Here is a 12,494-nt window from a genome sequence, read left to right as displayed (position 1 = left end):
GGGGGGGTGTACTGGGATGGAAGCAAAGTTGTATTCCACACCAGACCAATTCGGAGTGAAATCGAAGTGAGCTTAGAAGCAATTTTTGTGAATTCGCTTGTTACCGAATTCACCAAAATAAGGAGTCACTTTTGATTCACTGTGGATGTGCCTTGGAACGACCCCCCATAGAAAGCAATCACATGTGGTAATACATCACATTATCACATGAATTTGCATCGTTGGACCCGCAGTGGCTTTGGATCAGAGCTGCAAAAACCTCCATGTGATAAACACCACCATTATAATGGGGCTTGGGTGTGGTGGTGCAGCGGCACGCACCATTCATTGTACAGTATCTAATGGAAGGGGGGTCCGGACCCCATGGAACCCCCCCTTGGCTACGTCCCTGCTTAAGGGATGGGTTAATATGAGCATTGTGATCTGTAGTCAGTCAAACCTGCCGATCGCCAGCCTGCTGATATGATGGAACTGCTGCAAGAGATCACCCAGATGTTGGGGGTTTGGTATCCCCAGTTTGCTGATGACACACAACTCCATCTCCTTTCCATCTGATTCTGAGGAAGATGTCTCAGTACTGAGACAGCTGTGCCCATTTTTGAGAAGTCTAGACTATGTGAAAGACTGCATCTCACTATATGAACCTGCCAGAGTCTTAAAAGATCCACAGGGGAGGGCTCTCTCTCAGTCCTGTCACCATCACATGCTCATTTGTTGAGGACCCAAGAGAGAGAGACATCATTTCTAAAGGTGAAATGCAGCTTGTTTCACGATAGCAGTAGAGCTGGTGGTGCAAGGGAGCTTTGAAGCGCTGCAAAATTGTATGTGGAACACAAGCCTCTGGAGCACTTGTTTTCTGGTCCTGAATCAGGGTTATGCTCTCTACTGACTCCTCTCCCCTCTCCTACATCCAGGCAGGCAGAAAACCAGAAGCCAGGATTTGTGCCTCCACGCGACCTGGGCAAGCACAACCCTTTGATCAAGAGCCAGTCCATGACCAGCATCCAGAAGGGCCCAAGGAAGGATGAGCCACTGGCTCCTTTGCACCAAGCCAAAGCAAGGAGCAAAGTGCAGCGCACTCAGAGTGTCCCAACTCAGAACAAGGGGGCCCGGCGTCTCCACAAGCAAAGCAGCACAGAGCACATGGTGGAAAGCAGCCCTGAGTCTAACATCTTTGGCCCACAGAATAGCAAAGCTATGCAGGTAATCTGGGCTCCAGACTGGGCCTCCTAACCATTCAGGCTTGGTCTTTGAGCTGCCTAAACTCAGCCTGTCTTCAGTTGTCTCCTGGGCTAGGACTAAATGAGTAGAACCTGCACAGCCCTGATTACTTTTATAGGGTCAGAATGAACCCTTCATTTAGGATTTGGAATATAAATCTTTGCTTATTATAATCTCACTGTGGTTAAAATAACCCATTTCAACAGTTGTTTCTCTGCTGTGCAGATTCATGAGTGTTACTATTCATTTTTTTGGTTATTTTTCTCACTTTGGAAAGGTTTTGCAAAGAATTTTCAAAAGTTCCCACTCCCCCCAAAAAAAGATTGTGTTTTGCGCAAAATGGAAAATAGCTCTGGTCCTTTTGCTCTTATACATGGTGAAATAATCCAACAGAAGCCCAAAACTTTTTGCGTCAAGTGGAGGGAGGGGAGACATTTTGCAAATTTTCTTCGTATCAGAATAGTCCCCTGCCCTTCCATATTCCTCTTACTGCTTCTTTACAGTTGCTTGATCAAACACTGATGACAGACACATGACCAGAGTTACTGTTATTTCAATGAATCTAAGTATATTTAGGTATAGAGTTATTTGCTTTTTATTCTGACTGCAGAATTTTAGCTTTAGTAAAAACCTGTGGTTTTTAAATGCAAAACTTTGCAATAAAGAGACAAATAACCCAAGCAATTATTCTTGCGGTAAGAAGTCATAGATGAAAGGAGAGTAGCCACTCTTACAATGTTCTTTTCTAATATAAAAAAGAGGAGGCGGAGGAATGTGGCAGCATCTTTAAAACTGCTTCTTATTATAAACCCACTTCTTTGGATGCAATCTTAATATATATCATTGTGGTTAGATGTTCAGTAGTGGGATGGTTTTGCATCAGTCCTGTTAAGAAGACACAAGCAGGAGAGTGGCATCTGATCTCCTGTTTTCACTATCTCTGCTTTTTGTCAGAAAGAAAAAACATATAGTCAAAATGCTCTCCTATCTCCATTTTTCTGGGCCATTTTTCTGGGCAATATTTGGAGATGGTGGGGCTTGAACCTGAGTCTTTAAACATGCAAAGCATGATTTTGCCCCTAAGCTATGGGGCTTCTGATAAGCCCCATAGGGCACATCAGGATCCCCACATCTGATTATTTGGTGTGATCTCTTTGTGCTGACCCTGCTGATGCATCTGCAGCTGTGAGCACAGATTCAAGGAAAGTTTTCAAATATCGTTTCCATTTTTCTATGACAGGTTGAGAAACGTACTCTTAACTGAAGCCTTGGGGATGAGCCTTAGGTCTCTTACGTGCTTATCATTTCTGATTTGACCCCTCCATAATGTTTTTATGTTGCAGGATTATTCAAAGCTGCGCCCATCTGCATCACTTCCTAGGAAACCTACTGTGCCTTGGCTACGGCACTCGGAAGAGGTGGTTGCAACACAAAGGGGCTTGTATATTGTGCATCCACTGGAAGAGGTAATGGAGCAGTAAATACATCAATCCACTTGGATGCATTCTGCCATATCTCACATTCTGCCTGGGGGAGAGGGGGCGGAGGAGGAGGGTGGCGCGGGCGCGCGGGGAGGCACCACCTCCAGCTTCGCCTCCTGCGCCTCAGGCAGGCCTCGCTGCCCTCTTCTTCCTCCCCGCCTCCCTGAGGTGGAGGAGGAGGGCAGCGAGGCCTGCCAGGGGCGCAACAACCCAGGCTGCAACTGGGGGGCTCCCGGTTTTGGGGCTGCACCCGTGCCGGGAGGCGCCCCGAGCCCCCATAATCGGGAAGTTCCCGGTTGCAGCCGGGTTATGGGAAGCCTATCTGTGTGTGATTTTACAGAGTTTGCAAAGGGAAGCCTCATCCTGCCTTCCTCTGACACAGCTTCTAGGGCTTCTGGGGCAAAGAGTTTTTTCCTCCCCATTTCTCTTCCCTCCCTGGAGCATGTGGGAGTGTACTGCACTTGTGAAACTGACAGTTTGGAGCATGTGCAGAAAACAAACACACAAAGAGCTTCATTTATATACCGCTTCATACTGAACTAACAGTGTCTAAGCAGTTTACAACTGCAAGTTAATTGCCCCCAACAATCTGGGTACTCATTTTAGCGACCTCGGAAGGATGCAAGCCGGAGTCAAGCTATTTCTAAACTAGCAGTGGGGTTTTGTCCTCCTTCGTTTGATACCAAAATTTGCATTGGACCCTAAGTAATGTGCCTTTAACCCCTTGTTGTGCTCTGTGTGTGATAACCATTAACAAATGGGCTTGCTTTTCCAGGATGCCAGCACTTTAACCATTTCTGGGATGGAAGCCCATAGGTCCACTTGTGAAAAAGTCCTTAGTCTCTTTACTCTCTGCGACTCTTGGAAGTCTCCTTTTCTTCACACCAGCTAAGGGGGGAAGGAGGAAAAAAAGAGCTCTTAGCTTGGTATTGGTACCAAAACATTTTATTCTGCTTTGGTCACCCCTTACCTGGAATAATAATTCTGGGCACCACAATTCAAGAAGGATGTGGACAAGCCATAATGTGTCCAGAGAAGGGTGAACAAAATGCTGAAGGGTCTGGAAACCATAAAGCCCTCTGAGGAGCAACTTAGGGATGGAGCAAGCTTGTTTTCTGCTGCTCCAGAGAATAGGACCTGGAGCAATGGATTCAAACTACAGGAAAACAAGTCATGCCAGACAAATCTTGTTTCTTTCTTTGATAAAATTACCAGCTTGGTAGATGAAGGGGATGCTATGGATATAGTATATCTTGATTTCAATAAGGCTTTTGACAAAGTTTCCCATGATATTCTTGCAAACAGGCTTCTGAAATGTGGGCTAGACAAGGTAACTGTTACATGGATTTGTAATTGGTTGACTGGCCAAACCCAAAGGGTGTTCTACAATGGCTTCTTTTAATCCTGGAGAGAAGTGACCAGTGGGGTCCCACAAGGCTCTGTCCTGGGCCCAGTGTTATTCAACATCTTTATCAATGACTTGGATGACAGAATTGGGAGCATACTTATCAAATTTGCAGATGATACCTAGTTAGGAGGAATAGCTAACACCCCAGAGGACAGGATCAAAATTCAAAATGACCTGAATAGATAGAAAGCTGGGCCAAAGCTAACAAAATGAAATTTAACATGGAGAAATGTAAGGTACTCTTAGGGCAGAAAAATGAAATGCACAGATATAGGATGGGGGACACCTGGCTGAATGAGACTATGTGTGAAAGGGAACATGGGTCAACAGTGTGATGCAGCAGTTAAAAACACCCAAGTGATTCTAGGCTGCATTGTCTAGATTAAGGGAAGTAATAGTGCCTGCCTTGGTCAGGGCTCACCTAGAATACTATGTCCAGTTCTGGGCACCACAATTCAAAAAGGATGTTGAGAAGCTGGAGCGTGTCCAGAGAAGGGTGACCAAAACGTTGAAGGGTCTGGAAAGCATGCCCTAGGAGGAGAGATATAGGGAGCTGGGTATGTTTACCCTGGAAAAGAAATGGTTAAGCGGTGAAATGATAGCCTTGTTTAAATATTTGAAGGGATTTCATATTGAAGATGGAACAATGGATGCAAGGTCCAGAAAAAGAGATTCCACCTCAACATTAGGACGATCTTCCTGACAGTAAGAGCTGTTGACAGTGGAAGATGGTCCATTGGAGAGTGGTGGTGGAGTCCCCTTCTTTCAAGGTCTTTAGAGGACTTTAAATAGAGGCTGGATGGCCATCTGTTGCAGGGAGGGCTTTGATTGATTGATCTCCCTGCATGGTAGGGAGTTGAACTGGATGGTCCTTGAGGTCCCTTCTAATCTGTGATTCTATAAGGGGTTTTTTAGCATTCTCACCGAAGGAGCTCTTCTGGTGCCTCTGAATGAACCACAAACCGCAGGACTTCATAGGATGCAGCCTTGGTAGTTAAAGGTGGAACCATAGCACTATAATTGTGTAGCTTGAAAGGACTCTTTATTGCTAAATGGGTATGCACAGTTATGTGAGCTCAGGTACAAAAAAAATCCTTACTATACTTCTTGAAGGATCATAATCTAGACCCCCTCACTTCTCTGGAATGGAACAGACCCCAAAGCTGTTTTCCAGCTTTTCTCCTCCACTTCTTTGGCGTCTGCTTTCCTATCTTAGATGGGGTGGGATTTCTGCTTCTGAGCCCTTGTCATGTTTCTGTCCCATATGCCCCCTGCCCAGTTTAGGGTGACCCAGTAGAATCCACTGCTCCAAAACTTCTGGCTAATTGTTGACCTTCGTATCCCACAGTATGGGAGGCAGATGGAAAAGCTGCAGGCAGAGCTGACAACAGCCAAGGAGAAGCAGAAGCTCTTTCAGGATCAGCTGGAAAGTCTCATGGCACAGAATCAAGTGCTTCTGGAAGAAAAAACAAGGTTTCAGGAGTGGGAAGGGATTCTGTGCAAGAGGCTGGAGGAGATGGAGAGCTGCCTTGTGAAGCTAAGCAACAGGTGAGAGCCCCAAGCCCCATGACTCGCTGAGTCCAGGAATGGGCCCAAAGGCAGCCCTCCCAGGTCTTGTTGGGCTGAGTCCTGGATTGAGTCCAGTAGTGGGCAAATGCAAGCAAAGTAACTCACACAATACTCCTTGCCACTGGCAATGCTGGCTAGAGCTGATGGGAATTGCTGAATTTTTTTCCCATTTCCTAGTGGGGAGAGGGGCTCTTAGAGCTCTAATTTTTTGGATTAGAGGTATAAGAGCCCCCCTCCCCACTACATATGTTTTGTCATGTACAGGTATACACTTATGGGAGTATTTTGTTCACTTTCCATAATAAGGACTTAACAGTATTAAATTTCCCAGTTGGTAGAACTCAAATACTTGTTGTTGTTGTTGTGTGCTTTCAAATAGTTCCCAACTGGTGACCCTATGGGGTTTTCTTGGCAGGATTTGTTCAGAGGAGGTTTACCTTTGCCTTCCCCTGAGGCTGAGATAGTGTGACTTGCCCAAAGTCACCTAGTGGGTTTTGTGGTTGAGTGGGGAATTGAGCCCTGGTCTTCAGAATCATAGTCCAACATTCAAACAACTATCTTTCTCAAACATAGGCCTGTTACAGACTGCGAAAATAAAGCTGCTTCGGGTCTCTTTGGAGATATGCTATTTAAATGATGCATGGGTCCTAAGAGTCCGAAGGTCGGGCCAAAGCCACACTCCATTCCTAAGCACTGAGTGCAGCTTTGGTGCAGCTTCCGGATTCTTAGGACACATGCATCATTTATACAGCATACCTCCAAAGAGACCCGAAGCAGCTTTATTTTGGCAGTCTGTAACAGGCCTTTGCAGGTGTAGTTGCATATGTTGCAGAGAGTGGAATACAAAGTATTATATCAAGGAAAGCAGCTTGCAAGAATGAATACAAAGTGCCTTCAAAAATGCACCTGTTAGGAAAAAATATGTACAAAATTATCATCCAAATTTTTATTCATACTTTTTTTAAAGTCACAAACTGATCTGGACATGAGATGTAACAAATTTAAGATGAAGAAAGTAAGAGAAACTGGAACTAACTGATTGTTTATCCCTTGTTAGCAACTCATCTTTCCCAGCCTGTGGTACGCTACTTCTAATCCTTGCAAGCCACAGAGTCTCGTCACAGTAGTACTTTAGAGGGGCAGAACAGTCAGGGCCTTTTATTGAAAAAAAGGGGAGCTTCATGTCTATTTTGTCCATATAATCTTTCTGATGTTTTGCAGGTGGTGACCCAAGGTTGAAAGATGTGTTATGCCCAAGGCTGGCTAGCTAGTGAACCAAGGCTGTTGCAAGGCTAGTTAGGCAAGGAGTAGGGAGGTTGAAACCAGAACTCATCTACATTTCTAGACCATGCTGGCTCCTCTTCTATTGCAGAGTATCAAGTCTGGAGGCCAACTCGAAGAAAGAGCATGAGAAGCTTCTAGCAAGCGAGGAGAAGACCAAGCAATTGGTAAGGGCTCTCCAGAGCTATTGAAGGCTTTGTGTTAATCCAGTGGTCTGAACCTGAGAGCTGGGAGAAATATGAAACCTCTTTAGGGATATAATCAACATAGGCCCCAGAGTATTTGACAAGGTATACAGAATATTAGTACTTACTCAGAAACAGTAATGGCTCGTGTTGGTGAATGAAGTACTCACTCCAAAGGGCAGCTCATATTTTCTCTTATATTCTGACAAATGCACAGCTTCTCACAAATACACACACACCATTTCACTGTACTGAAGTATGAGTTGGTGAACGTCCTGGGAAAATGGTCGCCTGATTCCACTATGCCCCAGACCTCATATGCTGAGCTACACTCTGGGTGTGTGATAATGGCTAGACTTTTGCTTCCTTGATCATTCAGTGGTACCCATTCACCCAGTAGTGTTTTCGTCTCTGTGTATGTGTACGTATGCATGCGCATAAAACTGAAAGGTACTGGGGTTTAGACGACTCATTCTCAAGGCAACTAATTCCTTATCTTTCACAGGAACACCACCTATCAGGAATGGAGAGGAAACATGACCAGCTTCTCCATGCTGTAAGCCAGATGCTAGAATACAGAGGAAAGACGTCCAATTCACTGCAGCGACAGCTCTCGGGGCCGGTGTGGATAAACAGAACTCAGAATGGGGACGAGATCTAGCCTGGCTTCCTTGGGCTCTCAACATGCAGAACATGCCAATCTACTGTGGGCCTTTACAAGGGTCAGCTTAAACTGGAGAGCTCCAGTTGTCTTAAAGGTGTCAGAGGTGACCCTTCCATTTGACAGTCCTCTGGCCCTCCAAGAGTGACTCTGATGTGTACAGTGTTCTGATGGGACTCTTGACTGGGACCTGCCCTTCTGTCCTCTGTACCTTGCACTTTCTCCTTGGCCTTTTTCCAATGCCCAAAAGTGGTTGCTGTTGCTTCAAGCCCTCTGTTTGAGAGGCTGCACCCTCTCACTGTATCATGGCTCTGGTGCTTCAGCCTGCAAGGGCTTCTTTGGAGTTTATCAGACAAGGGAAATTGGAAGTATAATCCAATGGCAATCCGAACGCAATCATGGGGTTTAACTTATTACGTGATGGACTACCACGCAATTTCGGGCAATGGCAAGCTATTTTCGGGCAATGGGAAGTCAGTTCGAATGCAATTCGAATTCCGTAAATTCATGAACTAGCGAATTCACGTAAATGTGTTCTGGCCCCACTTTCTTTCATTCGAAATTAGAGAAATTCCTCCCGTGTGAAAACCTTTGTATTCCTCTTTGATGAATGACATTCTTCTCTTCCCCCCCCCCCCCCCCCGCCAAGCACTTTTGTCTTGCAAGGATTTCCTGCATGGCAGGGGGTTGGACTGGATGGCCCTAGTGGTCTCTTCCAACTCTATGATTCTATGATTCTAAGTGAGACTCAAAACACAGGCAGTGATGGCAGGTGCATGTGAGTGTGTTATCTCTGTGAGAGAGTGATCTGATCTAAGGAGCAAACAGAAGTGATGGGTGAAGGAGGCTCCCTGTGACTCCTGGCAACAGTCCCCCAGACTCCTGTTTCTCTTTCAGGCAGGGTCTCTTTCTTCCATTCAGGTTTCTCTTTCAGGCAGAGTCACTCCCTGTATTAAGAATCTGGATGAGAAAATGACGTTGACAGATAATGGAGAAATCAGGCCTGGGCAGACAGATTCTGGACTTTTCACCCACCTTTCTCCTTTGGTCTTTAACCCAGATCCATCCTCCACCTTCTGTTTTATAATTTTGTGTTTTCTGATCAGGCTTCTTCCTAACAATTTTGGACCTCTCCTACCATGAAGGATACCTGGAGCTAGGAAAGGTTACTTTTCTGGACTACTGCTATCAGAACTTCCAGCTAGTATTGCCAGTGGCCATACTAGTTAGGGGATTCTGGGAATTATAGTCCTGAAAATAGGTTTTCAAAGCTTTGTGTATAACTCAGCACCTGGGTTTTTCCTCAGAGTTCCAGTAATTGGTGCTATATTTGTGCCCATTGGCTACAACTGTTACTTTATTTTCTGGAAACTCAATATGGAACAGCAGCTGGTGGCTCACAGACTGGCACTGGACCAGGAGCCACCACTTTGACTCTTTAGACCAAAGACTCCAGCCTCCCAAGTGAGTTCTATATAGGCTAATAGGACACCTTGGAACAGAGGTGGGTAAGCCCTGGTCTTCCTGATGTTGAATTGAAGCTCCCATCATCCTTCATCACAAGACATCTGGCAGACCAAAAGTTGCCCTAGAAAGTCTGCATGGGAAGGATTTGAGTCTTCCACCAGGTCCCTCCTGTACAATGTTAGTTTATCAGCTCCTGTTTTTTCTGGCCAGCAGCACTAACCAGTTCTTTATATGAAAAGGGGCACAAACTGGGATCTCTTATAGGGCATGCCATGTGAAATCATGTTCCCTGAACTGACATTGGCTCTTTTTCTCTACAGCCATAGCAATCCTACCATACACTGTATATACTTGACTATAAGTCAAGAAATTTTTGCCCCAAAATAGTCTCCAAAATCCTGGGTAGACTTACGCATGGGGCAATAGGTCCTTCGACCAAGTCTCTCCCCAGCTGGGCTGCCTCCACAAGGGGCAGCCCAGTTGGGGAGAGCCTGGAAAGGGCGAGCGATTGCCCTGCAGCCTCTCCCCAACTGGGCTTCCTATGTGTGTGAAAGCCCAGTTGGGAACAGGGTTGGAAGGGCAAGCGATTGCCCTGGAGTCTCTACCCAACAGGGATTCTTCCATGGGGGAAAGCCTAGTTGGGGACAGGCTGGGAAGGGCGAGCGATCGCCAGCAGCCTCTTCCCTGCTGGGCTGCCTCCTTAAGTATGACTCTCAACATATCCACAGGTCACATTTTTGGCCCCAAAAGTTGACCTTGACTTATACACAAGATCGACTTATAGACAAGTATATACGGTACTAGTGTTGTTGTTTTTTAATGTTATGTTTTATTACTTTAGCAGAAATTGGAATTGACGATTTAAAATTGAGAAATGAATTTATTTTAATTTTTACACCCTCTCATCTTGCTTTTCTTTGCGATGGGCTTAAATGTGTTGATTTTTAATGCCCCAGTAATAAAACTGCTTTGATGTGGTTTCCAGAACAAACCTTCTTGTTGTTACTATTGTTGTTGTGTGCTTTCAAGTTGTTCCATATTTATGGCAACCCTAAGGTAACCCTGTCATGGGGTTTTCTTGGCAAGATTTGTTCACAAGGGGTTGCCATTGCTTTACCCTGAGGCTGAGAGCAAGGTACTTGCCCAAGGTCACCCAGTGGATACCCTCCAACATTTCAGAGATGAAAACTAGGACATGTGTGACTGAACAACATTAGAGCGTGGCCAAAACAGTGTGGCCAGGCAACACTATTAATAAGGAAAAACACACAAAAATATTGTTTTAGACAGAGAAACCTTGGACTTTATGTACTGAGTTTAGAATAGCTAAAGTACTGAGTTTTAATGGACAAGGGACAGAAATGATCCTGCTGGGAAAGGCAAAACCTTGTCCCATTCTCTCTTTCCTTCTCTCTTCCATTGAGTTGATTCCAAACCATATTTGTACTTTAAGCTCAGTTTTCAGCAACTGAAGTAGGCAGGGGACAGAGTAAGAAACCAGGACATTTTAAAAGCAGCTGAGAAAGTGACATGGAAGAAGATTAACTAACCTAGGCCATCCTTCTCAAACCGAAACAGTTGGACAGTATGAACTTGTGCATTTCAACTGGTAAGATGAGCTGTCCTACTCAATCCAGAACTGGAGAAAGTATTCAAAGACATGGCCAGGCTAGTCCGGAAAATCAGTGTGTAAAGGGATCTTTTAGCACCTTTGAGACTAACGGAAAGAAAGAAGTTGGTAGTATGAGCTTTCATAGACTTGAGCCTATTACCTCAGATGCATTTGGAAGAAACTAGACTCAAGTGTATGAAAGCTCATGGAACCAACATTTATCTTTCTCAAAAGTGCTACAAGATCCCTTTGCATACTGGAGAAAGTGTATTGTGGCACTCTCTGCTCTCTCCCTACAAAAGGACCTGTACAGATAGAGGCAGTTTTAAATTCAAGCCCCCATCCCAGCTGCAACTGGATAATCATAAGGTATTGCCTTTCATTGCACTTCCTGTTCCCAACAAGTCTAAGGGCCATGAATCTAATTTGATATTTTTTCTGGTCCTTCCTTTCTCCCATCATACCATTCAAGTATAGGCTATGATTCCTCTTTAACTGTCTATCCTCCTGTCATTCTCCTCATCCATTTCAGCCACATCTATCTACATCTATCCTCCTGTCATTCTCCTCATCCATTTCGGCCACATCTATCTATGTCTATCCTCCTGTCATTCTCCTCATCCAATATCTATTTATAGTAGTTAATAATAGTAACTAATTTCATTTAAACAAATCTCCACTCTTCAAAGTTCAAAGAATAGGCTTCATCAATGACTATCCTCACTTCCTTAACATTTAATATTTAAACATTAAAATTAAGCTTTAGGCAAATCCATTATCCACATTGTATAGCTCCAGTTATTACCATACTATAACCTCAACTGGAGAGCTAGTGTGGAGTAGTTTATCACATGGGACGGAGCCCATGCAGAAACTGAACTTAAACTGGAAAAAACCCGCAAAAGCGGGTAGATTTTCAGATGACGTCAGGGTTTAACCCAAACAGAAAGTGGACAAAACCTGATTTTCACACCATATAAGGGCTAGTGAGCATTAATGCAACATTAACCCAATCGGAAAGCAGACAAAACCCACTCCTTTTTGCTTTCAGAAAATCCTGCAAGTAAAAAGGAGCCGGCTTTGTCAACTTTTCATTCAGGTTAATGCTGCGTGAATACTCATTAACCCCGACATGTCTGAAAACCAACCTGCATTTTCAGGGTTTTTCTGGACTTTTAAATTCCATTTCAGCATGGGATCAGTCCCATGTGATAAAGTATTATGACTCTGGAGACCAGGATTCAAATCCTGGCTTGGAAATGTAAACCCATTAGGTGATCCTGGAGAGTTACACTCTCTCAGCCTCAGAGGATGGCAATGGTAAACTCTCTGAAGAAACTTGCCAAGAAACCCCATAAGAGGTACATGTTAGGGTCACCATAAATTGGAAACAACTTGAAGGCACACAACTGATAAGATCTCATAAAATGACATGGATGTGACCACTAGGTGGAGCTATAGCAGAACCTATTATAGTTCTAGTGACAAGTCATAAGTCAGCAGTGCTTCATGGGAAGGTTGATGCAACTGTCAACTGTTACTGAGATAGTGTGAGGTGGTTGGTGTTAGTACAGTATTAGGAAAAGAGATCCTACCTCAACATTAGGAG

General features: G+C 44.6%; 1 protein-coding gene across 1 annotated transcript in view; it reads left to right on the top strand.

The window, feature by feature from the left end:
* The window catches only part of RASAL3 (RAS protein activator like 3), a 67,501-nt gene extending 59,310 nt beyond the window's left edge, over nucleotides 1–8,191 (top strand). Inside the window, exons 14-19 of the mRNA XM_042447729.1 lie at nucleotides 430–506; nucleotides 915–1,203; nucleotides 2,565–2,687; nucleotides 5,459–5,658; nucleotides 7,052–7,127; nucleotides 7,651–8,191. Of these exons, the coding sequence (XP_042303663.1) occupies nucleotides 430–506; nucleotides 915–1,203; nucleotides 2,565–2,687; nucleotides 5,459–5,658; nucleotides 7,052–7,127; nucleotides 7,651–7,806 (921 nt within the window). The 3' untranslated portion in view covers nucleotides 7,807–8,191. The remainder of the gene's footprint in view (nucleotides 1–429; nucleotides 507–914; nucleotides 1,204–2,564; nucleotides 2,688–5,458; nucleotides 5,659–7,051; nucleotides 7,128–7,650) is intronic.
* The last annotated feature ends 4,303 nt before the right edge of the window (nucleotides 8,192–12,494 follow it).

Source organism: Sceloporus undulatus, chromosome 2 (assembly GCF_019175285.1).
Source record: "Sceloporus undulatus isolate JIND9_A2432 ecotype Alabama chromosome 2, SceUnd_v1.1, whole genome shotgun sequence".
In the NCBI taxonomy this organism is placed as follows: domain Eukaryota; kingdom Metazoa; phylum Chordata; class Lepidosauria; order Squamata; family Phrynosomatidae; genus Sceloporus; species Sceloporus undulatus.
The sequence above is the reverse complement of the archived record's forward strand: the minus strand, read 5'-3'. Positions and strand labels throughout refer to the sequence as shown.